Source organism: Mustela erminea, chromosome 9 (assembly GCF_009829155.1).
Source record: "Mustela erminea isolate mMusErm1 chromosome 9, mMusErm1.Pri, whole genome shotgun sequence".
Lineage (NCBI taxonomy): Eukaryota > Metazoa > Chordata > Mammalia > Carnivora > Mustelidae > Mustela > Mustela erminea.
This window is the reverse complement of record NC_045622.1, coordinates 559,136-575,002: the sequence shown is the minus strand read 5'-3', so window position 1 is coordinate 575,002 and position 15,867 is coordinate 559,136. Positions and strand designations below refer to the sequence as shown.

General features: G+C 46.6%; 1 protein-coding gene across 4 annotated transcripts in view; it reads right to left on the bottom strand.

Annotated features, from left to right (window-relative positions):
• The window catches only part of YAP1 (Yes1 associated transcriptional regulator), a 109,799-nt gene that overhangs the window by 47,819 nt on the left and 46,113 nt on the right, over positions 1 to 15,867 (bottom strand). For all 4 annotated transcript variants that reach the window (XM_032360536.1, XM_032360534.1, XM_032360537.1 and 1 more), the window contains exon 3: positions 7,770 to 7,885. In XM_032360536.1, the coding sequence (XP_032216427.1) occupies positions 7,770 to 7,885 (116 nt within the window). The remainder of the gene's footprint in view (positions 1 to 7,769; positions 7,886 to 15,867) is intronic.

Sequence of the window (15,867 nt, the reverse complement as noted above, 5' to 3'; positions counted from 1 at the left end):
GAAGAGGGAGAAACTCTACCTTATGACATGATTAGCTGGGATTTCTTCAATAAAGGAAGGAGGAAGTAGATACTTCAAAATGCTGTAAATTGTAGAGGCCAATACATTAATATGTAAACACGTCCCTCAACTCCAGACTTTAAAGTTCTGCTTCTGTGTTTGGGGGCGGAGGGTTCCTTAGACTCAGCATTAAGACACAATCCAGCAGCATCTACTGTTCTGTCTGCCAAATGCTGCAGCCCTGCTCAGGCAATCCTCAGTTCTACTACCATTTAGAAAATATTCCTAAGTCAACAGTCCCGACTGGAGTGGGTCACCTCGAAGAGCACTCGCCAGCGACAGGAAGGGAAAGGCTCTGTCGGAGCGCAACAGGCGCCATGGGCGGCCCTGGCAGGAGCCATGCTCCTGGACACAGCTGAGTCCTGAAACCACGGTGATCGACGGTGCCTCGGGCGCCGTGTGACCCGGCAGAACGCCAGGGGAGAAGGCAGGTGGCGGCAGCCATGGTCCTCGGCGAGAGGCCGGACGCCCTGCCTGATGTACGATGTCCACTCCCCAGCACTCTGGTCTTCGCGGCCCCCACGCCCTGTCCATGCACAATGGTCCTTCCTGAGCTGGCTGTTCTATGGTTTTACACTAGAAACATGGTTCGGTTCTTCTTTCCATATTACTAACTGTTCTTGAGGAGCATAAATACCAAAAACAATCAAAACACAAACTATGTAAAACAAACCAAGTTTCCTGAGAATTAGTTCCATTGGTTTTGATTATTATGCTTTTACTATTTTCCCTTTCCCTGTGGCCATCTTTTCTTAATTTACAGACATTCCAAAAAGAAAGCAACTTTGGTTTAAAAAAAGATATTTGGGATAGGAGCTTGAGAACAACTAATAAAATACAGCATCTCTCTTAGTCCATTCACTGCTCTGACTCTGGGCTTTGTTTTATTTTGGTTTTATTGATTATTTAGATACACTAAAGTGTATCTCATTCCATTTATTATGACTCAGGTTAACAAAACTTCCATCTTAGAACCGTCAAGAACTTTCAGAAGAACAAAAAAAATTTTAACTCGTGTAGAAGAAAACCATATTTATATTTAACGTTCTACCACCTATATATACCAAACAGAGAACGTGTAAGAACCTAAATGCCAGAAGTTAACACATAACTGGGAAAGGGCCAAGGGCCCATATTTGGTGATAAAAAATTATTTTAAATGAGAAGTGGCTACCTGTTGGAGTAAAATGTAAACTGTGGGACCAGATGATATTTACTTACTCTATCCACCATACGTAGAGAGCACTGGGTGCTGTGGTTAATCTGTAACTATGCCCCGATCTCCGATCCTGTCCCACGACTGTGGCATCGCGTCTCCGGGACAGCCCTATGCCAAGTTCCACGCTGCTAGTCCCCTACTCCCGATCCCTGCATGAAGAAACGCAGCACAGGGAGCTCCCGTGTGCCTGTGTGGGACCTTGTCCAAGGTCGCGCAGGCGCGCAGCAGTGACACAGCTGCGGTTCAAACCCTCGTCCAGCTGACTGGAACCCTTATTAGCCATCCTGTCTCCGTTCACTCCCAAGCTGAAAAGCATAATTCAAAGCTGGTGAGCTACCACACAGGAAGCAGGAATTACCAGCTCTGAAACCTGTCGTCAGCTCTGAAACGGTGTTCTGCGCCCTCATCCTTCCTTTGCTTTTCAGGTTTTTACTTTTTGCTTTTACCTGTCCCCTTCCCATTTCACATCACCTCTCAACCTGCCAATTTTCCTGGGGAACCATCTCTGACCCGCTGGTGTCTGGTGCCGGCACAGAGATGGCGCAGCGCGGGCGGGCAGGCAGGGAGCTCGGCAGCCCTCGCCCAGCTTCTGAACGTCTGCCCGCCACAGAGAGGTGCTGGGCACACTCCTCAGACATGCATCATCTGTCATGATCGAGGGCATCTGCTCCACCCAGCGAGACTTACTCCCCAGAAACCCCGTGCAGGCTTTCGTAAGAGGGAAGTCTGAAAGTGCTGCACTGTGCGCCACATGTGGACGTTAGCCAAATATATGCCCCCTTCTAAAACACAGAAACAAAAACTCCTTTAAAATCTACCTATAAGAAGACACTTGATTTTGGACTGTTATCAAAGGTATGTTTTTAAAAAGCAGAAAATTGGGTTATTGCTTAATTTAAATCAAAGCTTACGATTCTGAACAGTTCTAAATGGGCAGCAGACTTTTGCCATTAAGCTATCTCAGGGTCATCAGAGAGGTCACTTTCCTGACTTTACTACTGCTGTGAGATTCAGCTATCCTGTGGGTCGTAGTTAACAAACGACTACTAGAAATTTAGTATCTTCATATAGATAAAGCTGGTCAAAGAAGACTAGCACACTTTCTCTCCTCAAGTCCGTATTTCCTAATGTTAAACGAAGTCACTAAGGTTGGCCAAACTCTCAGAATGTAGGACAATTGGATACCGCTCCCAACCAGGTATGGCAGGGCCGCTCACGTGCTGTAGCAGAATTCGCTTAATAGAATTTCTGAAGGGCAATCATCTCAAGTACTTTAAATAGCTTTTAAAAAAAAATCTCTACCCAGGGCGCCTGGGTGGCTCAGTAGGTTAGTGTCGGCCTTCAGCTTAAGTTAGGATTCCAGAGTCTTAGGATTGAACCCCGCACTGGGCTCCTAGCCCAGTGGAGAAGTCTGCTTCTCCCTCTCTCAGCTTGCGCTGAATCTCTCTGTCAAAAAAAAATTTTAAAAAGAGTAATCTCTACCCAAAACATGGGGCTGGGACTCAGGACCCCGAGACAAGGAGCTGCCGCATGCTCCAGCCAGGCGCCCGTCACCTCAAGTAATTCAACAGGACAGGGCTTAGATGCACTTATCTATATAAGACCGTGTTACATATTTAAATGCATAGTAAAATAGGACTATTACTTTATTAGTCAAGTTCCCTTTTAGTGTTTTTCTTTTTTTTTAAAGATTTCACTTATTTATCTGTCTAAAGAGAGAGAGCGAACATGAGGTGGGGTAGGGCAGAGGGACAGAGAGAAAGAGAATCTCCAGGAGACGCCCCGCACAGCGGAGCGCAGAGCCCGATGCCCAGGGGACCCTGAGGTCATTACAGAGCCAGCCGCCGACTGTGCTACCCAGGTGCCCCTTTGTTTTCTGTTCTTCACCTTTCAAATTCCCTTTACAAGGTTCAGTGTCACTTATTTGCCCATGAAATGGACAATTAAAAGATACAACCTACTTTACCAAATCTAGTAAGTCCCATCTCTAGAATCCTTTCCACGTCTTCCATTTAAGTGGCAAATATGTGATTTCTCAATTATACATGATAATTGGTGGCCAGTTACAAACCATGGATAGCCAGGGCAGCAATGAAATCCATCATTTCAGCCTCATACTTTGAAAAAGGACTTGTAAAAACAGAAGTAAACTGATCACTTTGTTAACTGAATTAGACTGAATGAAAGAAATAGGATTTCATAAAATCTTAGAATTAGAATTTTAAAAAACTAGTCAGTACTGTGAACCACTAAAAACTTAGAAAACAGGTCTGGAGAGTCTAAAGAAAGTGACTGTGTTTTAAGGAAGTAGGGTCTGATCAGAAACAGACCTGAACACTGAGCTAGATTCATTCTTTATTTTATTTTTTTTTTTTAAAGATTTTATTTATTTATTTGACAGAGAGAAATCACAAGTAGATGGAGAGGCAGGCAGAGAGAGAGAGAGAGGGAAGCAGGCTCCCTGCTGAGCAGAGAGCCCGATGCGGGACTCGATCCCAGGACCCTGAGATCATGACCTGAGCCGAAGGCAGCGGCTTAACCCACTGAGCCACCCAGGCGCCCCTAGATTCATTCTTTAAAAAAAAAAGCAAAACTCGAAAGCTCTTGCTTAAATAATTAACAGTAAAAATGTAAATCAAAAGTTGCGCATAGGACAAGTGACCCAGTGAGTGCTTCCGAAGAGACGTGCGGGGCTCCTCCTCCATCTGCCGTCCCCTCAGGGTGAAAGCTGTGCACACCGGGGCTCAGCCGCCAGCCGCCTGCTGCTGTGCTGTGGGAGACGCCCTCCCATTCACTGAAATACCCTCACAGGGACTCCTTGCTCACTCAGTCTCCAGGCTCTAAACGAGGAGTCTCCACGCACAGATGATGTGGAGAACCCACGCACAGGAGGGCCTTTCCTCTGACCTCCCTGCAGAGAGCACGGCCCCCACGCCCTGCAGGTGCATCCAGAGGGAAGAAGGGACCCTTGGCCGGAGACCTTCTTGCGGGGACCCGTGAGCTGTCATTCTGCGGGAGTGTGAAGAACAGCCAAGACGGCAGTCCCCAGGACAGTCCTTCTAAAGCATTTCAAGACTGCGTCTGAGTCCTTTCTGTTCCCAAACAGGCACTAGCCTGGAAGAGACGAGGGACAGGACTCGAGTGTGCGGGCTCCGCGGCTGCCGCCCTCATGCCCCTCCGTAGCCTGGGCCCCGCACCAGCGTGCACCAGCCACCGCACGCCCCACATGCCACACCTTCCGAGAATTCTCACACCGCCGCTACTTCACATCCTATTCTCATTCTCAAACTCTGGTGACTCCCTTTCCTTTTTAGGATCAGTTTTAGGTTTGGGGTTAAAAAAAACTTCTTAGTTTTGCCACATCTGTCTCTTCCTTTCTTAACAGCTCGTGCTGTCCTAGCGGCCCAGCAGAGACAATGACCGCTGTCTTCTGCAAGGCACAGTGTGCTGTGATGACCCACAGAACCACCTTCTCCCAGCACCCCCACGCACCCTTTGTGCAGAAGCAATTCCCCAGGGTGCCCATGCATTCCCAGGTCCTGTCCCCTCGTGGGCTTGGAGGCTCCTCTCTGGCCCTGTCCTAACACTGGTTCCCATGCAGAGGAGGAGGATGGGCTCCGGAGCCCGTCACCAAGCACCGAGTCTTGGCTTCGACCACTGACAGCTGCGTGATTTGGGGAAAGTAACTTTGATAACAACAGCACAGAACTCCCGGTGCCCAGGGGCTCCATCAGGGAAGTGTCTGCCTGTAGCCTGGGTCGCGATCCTGGGTCCCGGGATCCAGTCCCACGTCAGGTTCCCTGCGCAGCAGGGAGTCTGCTTCCCCCTCTCCCCCTGCTTCTGCGCCCACTCACTCTCTTGTAAAATAAATCTTAGAAAGAAAAATTTAAAAAAAAAAAAGAAAGAAAGAAAGAAAGAAAAAACACCCAACAACAAACCAACTGGCACAGAACTTCACTGGCCACCGTGAGGGTTCCCTGACAGAGACCACGCAGACCCCAGCAGCATGTCCGACAGGCTCCCTCTGACTACGGACTGGCCCCTCCTACCATGACGCAGGCCCACGCCTCTCTGGGGGGCTTGTCCTATTTCAGGCCAATTCTGCACTTCCGACCTTCTAACTAGACCTTCCACTGCTAAGGCCACTCTGCTCCAACTGTCTCTGCCAATGTCACCTCTGTTTACTAATACAACTACAAGTAAGCATGCCTCCTAACTTACATGCAGTGTGTAAAACACACTTTATGTTTTACAAAAGAGTTGGAAATATAAACACAAATATTCTGAAACCCACTAAAAATAAATTGATACATACTTTTGATTTTTAAACACAAATCTGAATACAAATTCTCCCTATTTCTCAAGGCCATTACCATTAGAAAATTTAATAAGTAAACAAAGAAAAAACTGATATTCTAAAAGAAACACAGGGGCGCCTGGGTGACTCAGTGGGTTAAAGCCTCTGCCTTCAGCTCAGGTCATGATCTCAGGGTCCTGGGATCGAGCCCTGCATTGGGCTCTCTGCTCTGCAGGGAGCCTGCGTCCCTTCATTTCTTTCTCTACCTGCTTCTCTGCCTACTTGTGATCTCTGTCAAATAAATAAAATCTTTAAAAATAAATAAATAAGTAAAAGAAACACAATCAACTTTGTTAGATGCAAAATGCCTAAATCTTCCAAAATAAACCTTAAATTAATGAGTTATTTATTACTAGTTTCCAAGGCATAGTTTTAGGTGGAGTGTGACAAAATGAGTAATGTGAATCATCTTGTTGGACTGTAAGTACAAGAAAGCTTTCACAACTTTTATTTGGAAATTTGATGATTAAAAAAACCCTAGATGTCAAGTAAAAATATTAATCAAATACTTGCATAATATTTTGCCGTGAACCTTTTGATCTAAATATCACATACAAAACAGATTCTGAAAATAAATAAATATATTCTTATTAAAGTAAGCTAAAATGGAAGATTTAGGGAGTTATCTTTTTTCAAGAGTTCTATAAAGACAGTTCATGACAAGACAAGTTTAGTCCTGAATCTTGCATTATCTTTCTTGTCAGCACTTAACTCTTTAGAATTCAAGTGTTCAGCCCACCAAAGGCAAGAACAGAGAGTTCTGAACAGCAGAAACACTCCAAACACAGGCATCATCTCTGGGGGCAGAAGGACGTAACAAATTCTACAAGCTCTCCTAGGCAAGCAGCCCTTCTGACAACCTGCCGTGCAGACCCCACAAGCTGGTAGCCTCTTACCAGAGGCTGCTGTTTGAGAATATCTACAGGCAGCTGCACATCCTGTGCTCGTCAGTGTGCTGGACAAGGAGGGCGGACACACTGAGCAGAAAGCCATCGAGGCCCCAGGGCTGCCTGGGACTGTGGCTGCCACCTGTGCTCAGAACCGGGACACTCAGCAAAGCAGGCAAGTGTTGGGCGCAGGCAAGTGGTCAGAGTCGGCCTGAAGGCTCCAGTCCCTGGTGCCAGGTCTGGGGCTGCATCTTCCCAGAGCAAGGGGCGCCTTTTTCTGCTGCACACGAAGGTGCAGAATGGGGCCCACAGAACAGAGGTATCGGAGGACTAGAGAAGTAATGAAACCTTTACGGAGTTCCTATTCTGCACTGAAACTGTAAATAAAGGCTTCATACTTACTCTTTGATTTCCTTTAATATTTCTCACTCTCTAGTAATGGGCATTATAATCCGCGTAACATAGATGAGAAAAACAGCAGACTTAAAAACACTGCCAAATAAGAAGGATTCATACTCAAGTCTATTGCTGTGGCAAGGGTGGAAATGTGTTCAATGACACACACTGAACTTCAGAAAGATGCCTGGGATTTATACGCTGCTGTCCTCCAGTTACTCTGAAGGCAGAAGAAGTATGCACCTTAAAAGACAGTAAAGAAGGGAGCCTGGGTGGCTCCGTGGGTTTAACGGCTGCCTTTGGGTCAGGTCAGGATCCTGGAGTCCTGAGATTGAGTCCCATGTGAGGCTCCCTGCTCAGAGTCTGTCTGTCCCTTTGTCCCTCCCTCCCCCCAACTCGTGTTCTCTCTCTCTTGCTCACTCTTTCTCAAATAAATAAATAAATCATAAATAAATGAACAAATAAATGGTAGTTAAGAACACCATAGCTTGGCTTCCCGTCCAAACCACAAAGGGAAGAAACCTCCAACTTTAAGACAAAAGAAAGCAGTAGAGTCAAACACCAGCATGTCAAAATTAACCAAATGAGGAATCTGAGATAGTGACTTCAGAACTAAAACTTTAAAAATGCTGGGTTTCAGTTGGCAGCCCCTTTATGAATTAAAGACTGAAAAAGGCTTGGACGAAGCACAGTTTTGTGAAAAGGCAGGGCCCGCAAAGAAAACCAGATGGAATGAATGGTCAGCCGTGCTCCAGCTTCCTTAAAAGATTACATAGTGACCATCTCCTGCAGAGAGCCAGACGCGCGCCAGGCCTCTGTGGGCATGCTGGGACGGCGATGTCTCACTCACCTGAGGCCGAGGTCATCAGACTCTGCTGCACGGGGGGGCTGGTGGGTGCCGTGACGCTCATCTGGGACAGCATGGCCTTCCTGGGGTCCTGCCACGTTGTCGTCTGATCGATGTGACTGAGACACAACAAACCACTGCGTGAGACAACAGACACCAGGTCCTGGGAGCCCCCGCCCCACCCCCTGAGCAGAGCCCATGGCTCCTCCGTCAGCCTCCCTCCCCCATGAGCCACATGGCCTGCCCTCAGCCCCCACCCCCGCCGCTGCCTGGTCCACCCTCACCCCTGCACCCTGTGGGCCACTCTCATTAGCCAGAGCCTATCTGAGCAAGGTCTGAGAAGCCACCACCTGCAACCTTAAGGGACAGGAAACCATCTCCAGCAGGGACTATTATATCTGCTTCTAATTTACAGATAAAAGGTGATTTATGAGTTACTCCTCCATGACAGCACTCATAGAACTGAAACCCAGAATTCACAAGGGAATCACCCACTTTTTTTCCTCTAGGACCCAAGAATGCCAATTAACATGTATTTTTTAGATCTGAAGTCTCTTAGGTAAAACATAAAAGGATGAAAAAGTCTTATTATAAATATATACTCGAAAGCCAAAACATAATTAAAACCTTCATCTGTAAGTTTGCACTAACTCGTGACTGGGGAAGGTCTTTGTTAGTTGATAAACAAAACATGTGAACGTTAAGTACTGCACACTGTTAACTTACTACAAAATATCTTATTACATCTGCACAGAGATTTGTTCATCTATAAAACTGGTTGAAAAGGGCCAAAGACTCTGGGAACTCAAAGACTCCTGGGCATCCCACATAGAAGCTGGCGTGGCATCTTTCAGAAATACTAGTTTTCTTCTTCCAGCAAAGTTTGCTTCAGTGAAACAGAAACTAGAAATACTAAGTATATGAAACTACTTAAGAAATTATCCTGAAGAGAGAGCCAGAAAAATATTCACACACTAATGCAAAGTTCTCTCTGTATAATTTATAAAAGCAAAAATTTGAAAGCCAGGTAAAATCTAATGAAAGGGATTGGTCCATTAAATATTATAGTGTAGGACAGACCACAACACAGCTACTGAAAATATTTTAGAAGAATATTTAATATGGAAAGTATTTGTAATACTGCTATTTATTTATTTATTTTTGTGATATTGCTTTCTAAAGTAGTTTATAAAACAGCATGTACAGTGTGAGCCGGTGTGAGCCGTGTGTGTGAGTGTGTGTGTGTGTGTGCATGCGCACACACACAGAAAACGTGGGAAGGATAAACATCAAAATGTTCCCTCAATATTTATTTCTAGATGACAAAATTACAAAACTCTGCTTTGCTATGCTAGGTTTTCCTATTATTAAGCAATCACAAACTAACACTACTTTTGAATATGGGAGTGGCCAAAAATCAGGGTTATTTTTAAGAAGTCCCCTCTTCCGCAATCATTTTCTACATGGCTGTTTGAATTCCAAATCTGAGCTCTCTCTCCTTTAAGGAAATGACACTCTATCACTAACTTTTCTGAAATGGAACTAGATGGTAACTGGTGAGTAAGACGGTGAGAAAGATCACACTGCACTCTGGCCAGCACGAAACTCAAGTATTATCTACTAGTAAACGGAGAGTTCCAAGGAGAAGAAAGGGGATGAAAACAGGGAGAGAACAGGAAGGCCTGTCCGCCTCCGGACAGCAGCGGGACCTGCCCGGCGCACGCCCGTAAGCCGCACGCCCGCGAAAGGTGCTCCAAGTATTCAGGTCTCCGGCGGGGCCCAGACTCTCCCAGCAGTGACCTGCGGCTTCTGAACACAGGCACTAGCGTTCGCACAGGCCCAGACAAGACAGATGAAACCCATTTCTGTCCTGCCATGGAAGCACCCCATTCCAGAAGACTGGGTCCTCAACCAACCCAGTAAGCGCCCATTCCTCTTCCCTTTCAACCCTCCCTATGAGCCACTAAACAAACAAAACCACAGAATGCTTTCTAGACAGGCTGCTCGATCCCAAGCGACACGCACACAGGGGTTAACACAATCATACCGGAGAGAAGCCTACAGCCCTCAAGAACAGAATGGAGAGAAATGCTTCTCACTGCCTGTTCCATGTCAAGAAACTAGGAAAGGAAATGGACAAGTGATTACTATTGGCTCTTAAATTTCAAAGCATGTGCCCCTGCCTATTCCCTGGGTCTAGTACTTCCTAAAATCGCCCCACCCTAAGGAGTACAGAAGAGGGAGACAGACCTCGGCGAGCTCAAGATGCTGACTACCGAGGGTTTTCTCAACACTCAACAGCTGGGCCTCTCTGAAAATGAGTCAGTTCCACAGATCATATTAATCTGTTCGTAACTAAACAGGGCTCCACCTGAGGGTTGAGCAAGACCCCACTCTGACGGCTTCTGGAATATGGACACGAATCTGTATGTTTGTGCTTAGAACTTCTTTCTCCCTGAAATAAATTGGGATGTGAATACTGAGAACATAGTCTTACTGCCTCAGAAGCTCAGTTATTTTACTGAAATGTTCCATAAGCATACAAATGCTAAAATTTCTCTTCCTGAAACAGCCATTAAGCCCTAGTAAATCGGCGGACAGCCCCATACAGCTGTCTATGTCACCTCAGCTAATGACAGTTACTTAGAAACACCTACAGCTCTTTAGGGAATCAAGATGTCATTATCTAAACTGTCCAACTATAAAAGCATGCAATCACTTAGATGCCAAAGAAAATGTGAAATAAAATTAACTTAGAATTTGTCTTATTCTATAAGATTAAATCATGAGGGTGCCTGGGTGGCTCAGTGGGTTAAGCTGCTGCCTTCGGCTCAGGTCATGATCTCAGGGTCCTGGGACCGAGTCCCACATCAGGCTCTCTGCTCTGCGGGGAGCCTGCTTCCTCCTCTCTCTCTCTGCCTGCCTCTCTGCCTACTTGTGATCTCTCTTTGTCAAGTAAATAAATAAAATCTTAAAAAAAAAAAAAAAAGATTAAATCATGAAAAATGCTGTTTTATCCTAGTAAGTCAATTTGAAACAGAATGCCCCCAAATATCCAGCTTTCCTTTTTACCATAAAAACAAAAATCTTCGTAAAAGCATTTTATACCTCCGGGCGCCTGGGTGGCTCAGTGGGTTAAGCCTCTGCCTTCGGCTCAGGTCATGATCTCAGGGTCCTGGGATCGAGTCCCGCATCGGGCTCTCTGCTCAGCAGGAAGCCTGCTTCCTCCCCCATCTCTCTGCCTGCCTCTCTGCCTACTAGTGATCTCTGACTGTGAAATAAATAAATAAAATCTTAAAAAAAAAAAAAAAAAAACCCACAACACTTCATACCTCAAAGAAGCATTCTTGCTAACACCACATGAATGGTTTGAGGTCTGCTCTTCCCTAGATCGTGCTCCGCTCCTTGGCTCATCTCCTCTGGGCCTTGCTCCATGTCCTATTCTCAGAGAGGCCTTCCCTCTCCACGCAACCTAAAATCTACCCTACTGAAACGTACACTCCCCTTCCACTGTTTTTCCTGATGATCCTTTATCATTATCTATTTAATCTATTTAACTTTGTTTGCCTATTTCCTCCTATCAACAAACTCCAACTAACAAAACCTCCAGGAAAAATAGGCACTTTCACTCATTTTATTAATTACTCTATCCTCATTGATGAGAAGAGTGTTTGATAAGTATCTGTCAATGAATTAATGAAAAGAAAGCCTTCTTTCTTTCTTGCCCTAAGAACACCCAGCTTTCTTTCAAAGTCCTTGTAGCCTTACTGACTTTACCCCAAAATGAAATTACGGGTCAGGATGATAGAGCCACCACAAATGGCAATAAGGGGAGTCCTGGCGGCAGCGGCAGGAGCAGCCTCGGCAGCATGATGAGGTAAGGAAGCAGACAGGTGTGGCCATGCACACGGAGGAAAGGAAAACCACAACCAGATGCAAAGGAGTCTTTCTTTTCTTCAAGACAAGGAAACACAAGTTCAATGTGAACAGAAACAGATTAGCTGAGTGTGCTAAGGGATGCCTGCAGAGTCTGGAGTCCTCCATCGGAGGGTGGGAAGGCACAGCATGGAGACACTGCTGCCACTGGAGCACCAGGGGCATGGGGCGGAGGCAAAGAATTTCACTGGCTGGTAAAAGCAGAATGAGTTCTGGTGTGAGGACTTCAATTCTCCTGGGAAACATCAGGCTGATTCAAGAGGCTGGTATTACTGGTAACACCACTATGCAAAGAGGAAGTTCAGGCACTTGGACGCCTGGGAGGTGCAGTCGGTTAAGCATCGGCCTTTGATTCAAGTCATGATCTCCGGGTCCTGGAATCAAGTTCCACATCAGGCTCCCTGCTCAGCCGCGTGTCTACTTCCCCCTCTCCCTCTGCCACTTCCCCCCGCTTTTGCGCCTTTGTTCTCAAGAAAATATATAAAATCCTAAAATTGAATTAAATTTAAAAAGCCAGAATATTAAGAAACACAGTTTCTTTTACCACTAGAGTATTAGGTTCTTGAAGTAGATGTACCTGAGAGATTGCTGGACCCCAGTGTGTGCTGATTTTAATGACTTACATCAAAACGTGGGTGATTAAGATTTCATATAAATGCTAATCTGAAAAAGGGCTGAAAAGAATTTTGTCACTCAAACTATACTAATTCTACCAGTCAAGAAATGGACAGAGGACATGAACAGACATTTTTCCAAAAAAGACATCCAAATGGCCAACAGACACATGAAAAAGTGCTCCACATCACTGGGCATCAGAGAAATAAAAATCAAAACCACAGTGAGATACCACCTCACACCAGTCAGAATGGCTAAAATTAACAGGTCAGGAAATGACAGGTATTGGTGGATGCGGAGAAAGGGGAACCCTCCTACACGGTTGGTGGGAATGCAAGCTGGTGCAGCCACTCTGGAAAACAGTGTGGAGGTTCCTCAAGGAGTTGAAAATAGAGCTACCCTATGACCCAGCAATGTAGTGATCTGAAGGGGCACGTGCACCCGAATGTTTATAGCAGCAATGGCAACAATAGGCAAACTATGGAAAGAACCTAGATGTCCAACAACAGGTGAATGGCTAAAGAAGACGTGGTATATATACACAATGGGATACTATGCAGCCATCAAAAGAAATGAAATCTTGACATTTGCGATGACATGGATGGAACTAGAGGGTCTTATGCTGAGCGAAATAAGAGAAAGATAATTATCATATAACCTCAGTGATATGCAGAATTTGAGAAAGAAGACAGAGGATCATAGGGGAAGAGAGGAAAAAGTGAAACAAGATGGGACCTGGGAGGGAGACAAACCATAAGAGACTCTTAATCTGAGGAAACAAAATGAGCGTTCCTGGGGGGTTGGAGGGTAGGGCCAGGGTGGCTGGGTGATGGACATTGGGGAGGGTATGTGCTATGGTGAGTGCTGTGAAGTGTGTGAGCCTGGCGATTCACAGCCCTGTACCCTATGCAAATAACACACTGTATGTTAATAAAAAAATCTCTTCTACTACTAAAAATGCCAAATTTTAAAGATTTTATTTATTTATTTGACAGACAGAGATCACAAGGAGGCAGAGAAGCAGGCAGAGAGAGAGGAGGAAGCAGGGTCCCTGCTGAGCAGAGAGCCCCATGCGGCGCTCGATCCCAGGACCCTGGGATCCTGACCCGAGCAGAAGGCAGAGGCTTAACCCACTGAGCCAGCCAGGCGCCCCTAAAAATGCCAAATTTTAAATAACAGAATGAAAATATATAAACCAAGGAGATGAAATTAAGCAAAACTCCTAAACCAGTACTTTCAGAGTCAGAAACGTGCCTAGTTATTCACAGCATGGAAACAAATGGAAGATTCAGCTTATCCTGTTCCTAAGAACAGTCAAGATACTGAACTTACTACAAGAAAATAAGAAGTGTGAAATCCTACAGCCCCTTCAAAGTATGTACACAAATCTTGGTATGATCTTGGATAAAAGCAGCTGGATCTGGGAGCGAGACGAGCGTGACGGCCTCACGGTGAGGCCACCGACGAAATGGCCATCCACGGGCCGGTGGGAGAGGGGCGGCTGTGCTGCAGCCGCGGCCCCGCAGGCAACTCCCTCTCCTGCGCACACAGGGCCACCTCTCCCACTGGCTTCTGTCTTTTCTATCTTACGCTGCAGAATCTACTCCCGCACACTGGATGGCTTAGCAAGATGCATACAGAACCAAAAACAGGGCGGAAATCCTGAAGTACACTGTGAACAGCAGACTTTTTGCAGAGGCCCTTGAGCTGACCGCAGTTGCGATGTGAGCGGCTTGACATCCCCCGTAGGAAACACGTCTCACAAAGCTCAAACCTGGCCCTTGAACATGCACGGATTCTGCCCTTATAAAGAATAACAATATTGGGACGCCTGGGTGGCTCAGTGGGTTAAAGCCTCTGTCTTCAGCTCAGGCTATGATCTCAGCGTCCTGGGATCGAGCCCCACATCGGGCTCTCTGCTCAGCAGGGGGCCTGCTTCGCCCCCTCTCTCTGCCTACTTGTGATCTCTGTCCAAAAAAAAAGAAGAATAACAATATTACTGTCACATCTTCAAATTCCTGAGGAAACCATAAGAACTTGAAAGGCTCCTTGGCAGTTTCGACGGGGAGAGCCCAAACTCTCGCCTCCCCAAGACCACTGTTCCACAGGGAGGATGACACTGTCCCCTGCTTCAGGACTCCTCAGGAAGGACAACAACAACAACATCACTGAAGAACAAAACAAAACGTTTTGTTTTGCAATGTATTAAGACGAAGGGATTTGTCTGGGGACAGAGGACCAGGACGTGGCAGAGCTGGGTTTTAACTCAGAACTGATGCAAAATCTGCACTTTGTCCTCCAGAAGACTTCCTCTCCTGCTGTGAGAGCGTTTTGGGGTGGTAATCAGATTTCTTAAGACTGACCTTTCCATCCCTGTGCTAACCCTTGCAAAAAGGAAGCAGGAGACAGAACCTTTGCAACAGCACGCAGCACAAAAACCCTGGACCGCATTCCTTTGCATCTCTCCCACTCAAATACGGAGGGATCGTGGGAGTTGAGGAAAGATCCCAGGCCTTTCAGATGACGAGATCAATGACACACAAACATAACTTCTCATAGATCCTCGGCCACTAGGTGAAGAGGAGGGGAGAAACCCTCTATACTGGTTCTGAATGTCAAGAAACATCCCACAGAAGCACCTGGCTGGCTCAGTGGGTAGAGTGTGCGACTCTTGATCTCAGGGTTGTAAGTTCAAGGCCCACGGTGGGTGCAGAGATAACTGAAAAAAAAAAAAAAGAGAGAGAGAGAGAAAGAAACGTCCCACAGACACTGTCCCACAGTGAGACACACACGCTGCCTCCCCATGGAAACCCTGGGATGGGCCATGCAGAACCAAGGGGCCGAGCTCTGTGGACCGCCCTCAGGGTCTGCAGCCCCTCCTGGGAGCCAACGGGGCCAACCAGGGCACGGGAGGGCCCGAGGGTGGGGGCACTCAAGACCTCCCTCCCAAAGAGCGGACCCTCGTCTGAGGGCTCTCATTCACCGCCCGGACAGTCCCGCCCGAACAAAGGACGGGGGGCGCAGGACCACAGAGGGGCCTCGGGCCCATGGCCAGGAAGCAGCTCAGCCTGCGCAGACACGTCCTTCTGCTTCCAGCTCAGCTTTTCACCCCACCTCACTGATCTCCAACTAGAAACGGTTTTTCTAAAAATGCTAAACTGTCACTCAGGCAGAAGAGAATTTCTTCACGGAATGTAATTTAAAAAGAGACTCAGAATCCTTTTAAATGCTTTCTTTTCCAATTCATCGACAATGAAGACTCATCCAGGACGAGCCACGGAGCCCCGCCGTGAGAACAGGATGCGGTCGTGGCGAACGCACAGCCCGTCGCCGGGGGACGTTAGTGATCGGTCACCACTAACCCTGGGAGAGACATAAACTGTTCACGGGGCTGTTCTGCTTTACTGTTTCTCTTCCTGTAAACTGGTGGTTTGTACTCTAAACATGTATGCTGCTTTTTGTTTTTCCTACTTTGTTTCTTAATTTAGAAGCAAGACTTCTGACTCTGAACTTAAGGTACAGCAAGGGCAGCAGCAAGTGGCCTCCCGAA